General features: G+C 49.5%; 1 protein-coding gene across 2 annotated transcripts; it reads left to right on the top strand.

Annotated features, from left to right (window-relative positions):
* The first annotated feature begins 1,369 nt into the window (after positions 1 to 1,369).
* On the top strand, positions 1,370 to 4,366 carry ZBTB9 (zinc finger and BTB domain containing 9). 2 transcript variants are annotated; one of them, XM_017853632.1, is made up of 2 exons: positions 1,370 to 1,597; positions 1,849 to 4,366. In XM_017853632.1, the coding sequence occupies exon 2, from the start codon at positions 1,920 to 1,922 to the stop codon at positions 3,339 to 3,341; it is 1,422 nt and encodes a 473-aa protein (XP_017709121.1). In that variant the 5' UTR covers positions 1,370 to 1,597; positions 1,849 to 1,919; the 3' UTR covers positions 3,342 to 4,366. The 2 variants fall into 2 exon arrangements, with proteins under 2 accessions (XP_017709121.1, XP_017709120.1); XM_017853631.1 differs by having other exon boundaries at positions 1,566 to 1,662.
* The last annotated feature ends 3,543 nt before the right edge of the window (positions 4,367 to 7,909 follow it).

The following is a 7,909-nucleotide window of genomic DNA, read 5'->3' as shown; positions in this document are numbered from 1 at the left end:
GCTTCCCTCCCCACCCACCACCTTAAGGGTATAGAGATGCTCTTCCTACCTGTTTTATTTTGTTTTCTCGTTCTCCCTCCCCACCCCACTCCCAGCCTTATCTATCCCCCCTTGCTGTCCCCTTTTCTCCACTCCCAGCCCCATTTCCTTTTTTTCTGGAGTGTGTGGTGAAACAGAAAAAAACATGTTTAATAAACGGAGATTGTTCTTTTATCGCTGTGCCGACTTTCTTAGGCAGGGCTCGCCAGACAGACCTGTATGGTAAGATCTGCTTTCTGAAAGGAAGCTGACAGCCTGAGAGGAAAACCGTACATCCCCACCTGATGCCACACTGTCCTCATAAAATGTCACTCTCCCCTCCCAATGAGATTTTTTATATTTTAGAGCAGGAGTTTTGCACTGGCCAAACTTCTTCAATCTAACTCTCCCCTCACCACTGTGTCACTTAGTCCGAGGCCAGGAATAGCGGCGTTATCTGATAAAAGAGTTCATGTATATATCCACATTTATCTCTTTTAGTGGCTCAAGCCTGTAATCCCAGCACTTTGGGAGGCCGAGACGGGCGGATCACGAGGTCAGGAGACCGAGACCATCCTGGCTAACACGGTGAAACCCCGTCTCTACTAAAAAATACAAAATCTAGCCGGGCGAGGTGGCGGGCGCCTGTAGTCCCAGCTACTCGGGAGGCTGAGGCAGGAGAATGGCGTAAACCCGGGAGGCGGAGTTTGCAGTGAGCTGAGATCCGGCCACTGCACTCCAGCCTGAGCGACAGAGCGAGACTCCGTCTCAAAAAAATAAAAAATAAAATAAAAATAAAAATCACCTAGAAATAAGGTTTCTTTAATTGCTGGTTTAAATGGTCCCGTGCAGAACAGAGGAAAGAACCTGCCTAGTTCCTTAGCAAATCTGAGTTCCAGTCCCAGGTCCACTACTATCAACTGAGTGACGCTTCCAGCCCGTTGCCCCCGCCTGGAAACTGAGGACGGCAACCCCCATCCTCGCAGGGCCGGTGGGAGGACACAAGGTGACGTGGGCAAGTGCCAGGCCCACATGGTAAGTGCCCAACTAATCTTGCCCCTCTCAGGACCTACCGGGGGCGGGTGCTACACTTAATCACCGGGAAACGCAGCTTTCCGGGGCGGCTGACGGCCCGCCCCCTCCGACCGGGCTGTTCTCTCCTGGGACCTGGCTCTCGGTCCTCTGTAGCGGCGAGGACTTCGGCAGCTACCCCGGACGCCCGATGCGCTGGCACCCTGGGCCAGCGCCCTCCTACTAGCACCGCCCTCCTGGTCTGCGGTAACCAATCAACACGAGGCTTGTAGGCTGCCCTTCCTCGATTGGCTACGCCTCTAGCTCCGCCCGCCGCACTTCGCGACGGCGTCCGGCGGGGAGGCGGCGGCTTCCGGCCCGGGACGGAGCTGTAGCGGCACTGTAGCTGCGAGGGCAGCGCCGCGTGTGTAACGGCGGGGGCGTGTCGGCGGGAAAGACAGCCGGGCCGGGACTCACGGTGTCCGGGTGACCGCGGTTTCCCGGGAGCAGGCCTCTGTGGGCACTGTGAGGCGGAACGGAGCGGCGGGGCAGGAGCTGTTCTGCGCAGGTGAAGGCAGGCTCGTGGCTGGACCTCCTTCGCATCTTCCACAGGGGCTGGAAGTTACAACCCCGGTTGGTGTCTGGTGGTGGTGGTGGTGGTTTGTTTGTTTTTGCTTTCTTGGTGTGCGGGACTGATTTGCAGAAACCGCCACTGACTTAAAAGTTTCCAGTTATTGCTCGTGGGGGGAGGAGGTTGTTTGAAGAGATGTTACTCCCTTTATCCAGGGCTTCTGTGACCTCCATCTTTTTCCTCTGCAGCCTTCATCCCGCGTGGAGTCTACCCCCAGGCCCCTCTCCTCTTCCCAATTCTTCTCACCTTCGAGGAGGCCATGGAAACCCCAACGCCTTTGCCGCCCGTACCCGCCTCCCCGACCTGCAACCCAGCCCCACGGACAATCCAGATCGAGTTCCCGCAGCATAGCTCATCGCTACTGGAATCTCTGAACCGCCATAGGCTAGAGGGAAAGTTCTGTGATGTGTCCCTCCTGGTGCAGGGCCGGGAACTTAGGGCTCATAAAGCAGTGTTGGCTGCTGCCTCTCCTTACTTCCATGACAAGCTGCTTCTGGGGGATGCACCTCGTCTCACTCTGCCGAGTGTCATTGAAGCCGATGCCTTCGAAGGGCTGCTCCAGCTCATTTATTCAGGGCGTCTCCGCCTGCCACTGGATGCTCTTCCTGCTCATCTCCTTGTGGCCAGTGGCCTTCAAATGTGGCAAGTAGTAGATCAGTGCTCAGAGATTCTTAGAGAATTAGAAACTTCAGGTGGTGGAATTTCAGCCCGTGGAGCAAACTCCTACCATGCCCTTCTTTCCACTACATCCTCTACAGGAGGCTGGTGCATTCGCTCTTCGCCTTTCCAGACCCCAGTACAGTCCTCTGCTTCCACTGAAAGCCCTGCTTCCACTGAGAGCCCTGTGGGAGGGGAGGGAAGTGAACTGGGAGAAGTGCTGCAAATTCAGGTAGAAGAAGAAGAGGAGGAGGAGGAAGAAGATGATGATGAGGACCAGGGGTCAGCCACACTCTCTCAGACTCCTCAGCCCCAGAGAGTATCAGGGGTTTTTCCCCGTCCTCATGGACCCCACCCACTGCCCGTGACTGCTACTCCCCGAAAGCTTCCAGAGGGTGAGAGTGCACCAGTTGAGCTTCCTGCCCCTCCTACTGCACTGCCCCCCAAAATCTTCTACATTAAGCAGGAACCCTTCGAGCCTAAGGAGGAGATACCAGGAAGTGGAACTCAGCCTGGAGGAGCAAAGGAGGAAACCAAAGTGTTTTCTGGAGGGGACACTGAAGGGAATGGGGAGCTAGGGTTCTTGTTGCCTTCAGGGGCAGGGCCAACATCTGGGGGAGGGGGTCCATCCTGGAAACCAGTGGATCTTCATGGGAATGAAATCCTGTCAGGGGGAGGACCTGGGGGAGCAGGCCAGGCCGTGCATGGGCCTGTGAAGCTAGGGGGGACACCCCCTGCAGATGGAAAACGCTTTGGTTGCCTGTGTGGGAAGCGGTTTGCAGTGAAGCCAAAGCGTGACCGGCACATCATGCTGACCTTCAGCCTTCGGCCTTTTGGCTGTGGCATTTGCAACAAGCGCTTCAAGCTGAAGCACCATCTGACAGAGCACATGAAGACCCATGCTGGAGCCCTGCATGCCTGTCCCCACTGTGGCCGTCGGTTCCGAGTCCATGCCTGTTTTCTCCGCCACCGGGACCTGTGCAAGGGCCAGGGCTGGGCCACCGCCCACTGGACTTACAAGTGACTGCTGAGGCTATATACTAGCTTCTAGAACGAAATAACCACTGCTGCTGATGGATACTTTTCCCTCACTACCATGGCACACTAGTCATGGATCTTGTAATCATGCCAAGAGAATAGATAGATTGATACATTATGGACCTCTTGTTCTTAGATTTGGGCCTCTCAGCCTGGCAGATGTGGAAACTCAAATTTCTCATCCCACTCCAGGTTTTGGCTAGCCAACCCTGCAGGAAAGCGGTTTATAGGCCATTCATACTTAAGTTGATCACTTGCCCATGGTGGACATTTTTGTAGTGGTGATGTCCATTAAGGAAACCAGATTTTCAGTTATTCAGTGAGAGAAGAATTAGAGCAAAAGACAGTGGTAAATGTTTTATTCCGTCTCCACGAGGAATTAAAGGAGTTGGTCTCCACCTAGAGATACATTTGATTTAGAGCTCGAGTAATTCAGAGGCTAAGCTCTAAACTTTTTTCTCTCTCATTGCTGGAATGATTTAAGCAGAATTCCTTTTGTGTACTTTTAAAATTGTATCTTTCCAGGAGCCCCTCAGATTGTACCTGCTTTCTCACCAGTAGACACCTTTCTGACACTTTTTTAATGTTGTAGTTGCACTTTAACAAGTTGAGCATTCCATGTTTCATTCTTAGAACCCTCTTTAATAGAGGGTATTCCCTCAACAGCCTGTGCCTCTGGTCTACCTTTGACCACCACTGATAACTCATATATTGGTCACAATGACTGGAATGTGACTAGTGATCTCAGGAGATGGCACTGTCCTAAAGTGCTCTCAGGGTGGCACCACTGCTCTCTGAACAAGTTGCCTTGGTCAGAGAGACTCAGGTTTGGGACAGCACAAGCTGAAGGCTGGCGAGTAACTTGCATAATAGGACCATATCTCTTCCTTTCCCATCCCAACCACATATGATAGCCCCTCTGTGGAGATATGGAGAGGATAGATATTGGAATCGGGTGTGGGACTTGCAGTTACTTAAAATTTTTGAATAAACTGTGCCCTGAAACCTAAACTGACAGTGGACTGGATTGAGTAATTTGTGTGGGAGAGAATGTGAGAACGGAGCTGCAGAGCCTTGGGTGTGTTCTTTGGGTGGCTAGGTTATGTTGATGGGGAAGGAATGGGATGGTTTCACACTGGTGCCAAGAACACTCTTCTGGACTTAGGCCCTAACCTGTTACCTAATAACCTTGAGTAGGTTGCCTTACTTTTTTTTTTTTTTTTGAGACAGTCTCACTCTGTCCCCCAGGCTGGAGTGCAGTGGCACAATCGCAGGCTCACTGCAACCTCTGCCTCCCAGGTCCAAGCGATTGTCCTGCCTCAGCCTCCTGAGTAGCTGGGGTTACAGGCACCCGCCACCACACCTGGCTAATTTTTTTGTATTTTTAGTAGAGATGGGGTTTCACCGGGTTAGCCAGGATGGTCTCGATCTCCTGACCTCATGATCTGCCCGCCTCAGCCTCCCAAAGTACTGGGATTACAGGCGTGAGCCATTGCTCCTGGTCTGCCTTACCTTTTAAAATCTAAACTAGCACTTTTTTTGGTAGGGTGGTGTGGACCACCTAACTGGTTTTGTTTTCCTTTTTAGGAGAGGTTGGCTCACATTATCTTTTTATTATTATTTGTTTATTTACTTTTTGAGACGGAGTTTTGCTCTGTCGCCTAGGCTGGAGTACAGTGACATGATCTTGGCTCACTGCAACCTCTGCCTCCTGGGTTCAAGCGATTCTCCTGCCTAAGCCTCCCAAGTAGCTGGGACTACAGGTGTGTGCCACCATGCCCGGCTAATTTTGTATTTTTAGGAGAGACAGGGTTTCACCATGTTGGCCAGGCTGGTCTTGAACTCCTGACCTCAGGTGATCTGCCCACCTGGGCCTCCCAAAGTGCTGGGATTACAGGCCTGAGCCACTGCACGCAGTCTATTATTATTATTTTAGAGACAAGGTCTCACTGTGTTGCCCAGGCTGGTCTTGAACTCCCGAGCTCAAGTGATACTTCTGCCTTAGCCACCCAAAGTGCTGGGATTACAGGCCTGAGCCACTGCACCTGGCTGGTTCACATGATCTTTATAATATTCCCCAACTTCCTGTATTCTGTATGTTTGGATGGTTGTTCTACAAACATTCAGTACAAAGCACTATGCTAAACCCTGATTAATACACTGCCCTCAAAGGGTTCACAGGTATTACCAAAGATAGACAAGCTATTACAATGTGATAGGATAAGTTGATGATAGTGGGCAGTACAAACCGCTTGAATGCCACAAAGAAAGCTAAGTAAAGACCTTTTCTAGGTCAGCAGAAGTTAAACAAACACAACTTCCATGTGCCACAGTGTGGTCATGGGTGTGGGTGGCTGAACTGACATGGAGATGGTAAACAGAGGAGTTGAAGTGAAAAGTATAGGGCCGGGGTGATAGCCTTCCCCAAAGTTTGTTTCTGAAAGTTACGAGGTATGGCGCTCAGAAGGGTCTGAAAAATGTGACTGTGGCTAAGAAGGTAAATTCTAGCTGGGATTTGTCAGCGTCTCAAAAGAGCCACGCCATGATCCCATCCCCATGATAAGGACTGTGAACATATTGGGAAAGGGGATGAGGAGGGGTCAACCTATCTTGGATCTGCTACAGTCCCATCCATCACCTATTCTTGACACATATTCTATGGGTGGCTATATCCATTGGCCAGGATCCTTTGGTTGCAAGCACTGGAGGCTGGCTCTGATTAACCTCATCAGAACAGGAATTTATGGCAGGATGTGGGGTGGCTCCTGGAATTGAAAGAAGGGCCAAAGGACCAGCCATCAGAAGGATAAGACCTGGGTCAGTGTTGGGGGTCCATGGAGCAGGAACTCCAAGGCATACGGTTTGGGATGATGACCCATTCTTGTTTCTTGTGTCACTCATCTCAAGATAAAATTTCCCAGGGAAAGAACTTAATCCTCATGACCACCCTCTGGCCAGAGCACCTTGATCATATAGTCCATCAAGATGGCAGCAAAGTGGGCATGGAATCCTCAAAGGCAATTGAAGTCCTAGGGCAGAAGAGTGGAGAATGGGTTCTGGCCAGGCCACAGCAACAGAGACACACCGGACAATCTCCATATGTTACACATTTTGGGATCCCAAAGCCTCAGGTGTACTTGCTACTTAGTGGGTGTTCAATATATGCTGAAGTTGCCCAACTTCCACCTCTGCCTGCTGTATGTAAGGCAGAATTGTTTCCTGACTCTCCTTAATACCCATGACACTTTGTCCTTACTGGTATTAAACCAATTACAATAGCTTGTTAGAGTTTTTCTTTTTTTGTTTGTAGGTATTATACAGAAAACAAGTGCAGAAATTAAAGATTTTGGTTTACACAAATAAACTTGTTACCTCTCTGCCTCTGTCCTTCAGAAGATGCGGTGGAGGAGATGTCCAATCTATTGTCAAAGGATAGCCCCATTCCCAGAGCCTTTGCTCTTTTAATTATCACCTCTCTCCTTTATCTTTACCCTCTCTGTCTCTGTAGTTCCTCATTACATTTAACCGTGCTCATAGAGTAGTGAGAATTAATCCATGTAAAATACTTAGAACATTGCCTTGCACATGGTAATCACTCAGTAAGTGTTAGCTGTTACTATGAGTGAGGCCACTAGTCATCAGTTCCCCACACCTTTACTGCGATCAGTTCTCCCAGGGAGGGATCACATTCATCATAAAGGAAATTGCAAGATAGGGGGAAATAAGAGCTATCAGAGCACATAGCAGAGGTCCTAGCCTGACCTAATAATTGGGAGATTTCTAGGTGAAATGGAAACATTTCTAGTGAAGGGGTAAAATATTTTCAACAAAATTAGAAATGAGGCACATAGTATTTAGTAAGGATTACATATTATCATTATCATTACCTATCTCATAAATGCTACAGTTCTTCAGGGTCCTTTATGCCCTCTTCTAAATTTACACACTCTGGGGTGATTTTTTTTTTCCCCCATGCAGAACTATGTTGAAATTCCTGGGTGACTTTATCCACTCTTCCGAGTTGAACCATTTAAATAGTGGTGACCTTTAATTTAATGTATTTCTTTAAATTTTATTATTATTATTTGAGACGGAAGTCTTGCTTTGCTGCCCATGCTGGTGTGCAATGGTGCCATCTCACCTCACTGTAACTTCCACCTCCTAGATTCAAGCGATTCTCCTGCCTCAGCCTCCCAAATAGCTGGGATTATAGGCGCCTGCCACCATGCCTGGCTAATTTTTGTATTTTTAGTAAAGACGGAGTTTCACCATGTTGGCCAGGCCGGTCTCGAACTCCTGCCCTCAGGTGATCTGCCTGCCTCATCCTCCCAAAGTGCTGGGATTATAGGCATGAGCCACTACACCCAGCCAACCTTTAATTTTATACCTCTAGTTTTACTGGGCCCCAAACCCACTTGGATTTCTTCCTTCTTTCCTTTCTTTTTTCAACAATGAATGCCTGCTGTATACCAGACACTGAAGAAAAGAGCAGAAGGCATCATAGGGGCTTGAACTTTGGATGATCTCTTTAAGAGACAAGACGTTTAAACCAGC

The sequence above is a fragment of the Rhinopithecus bieti genome, unplaced genomic scaffold (assembly GCF_001698545.2).
Source record: "Rhinopithecus bieti isolate Rb0 unplaced genomic scaffold, ASM169854v2 scaffold_36553, whole genome shotgun sequence".
Lineage (NCBI taxonomy): Eukaryota > Metazoa > Chordata > Mammalia > Primates > Cercopithecidae > Rhinopithecus > Rhinopithecus bieti.
The sequence above is the reverse complement of the archived record's forward strand: the minus strand, read 5'-3'. Positions and strand labels throughout refer to the sequence as shown.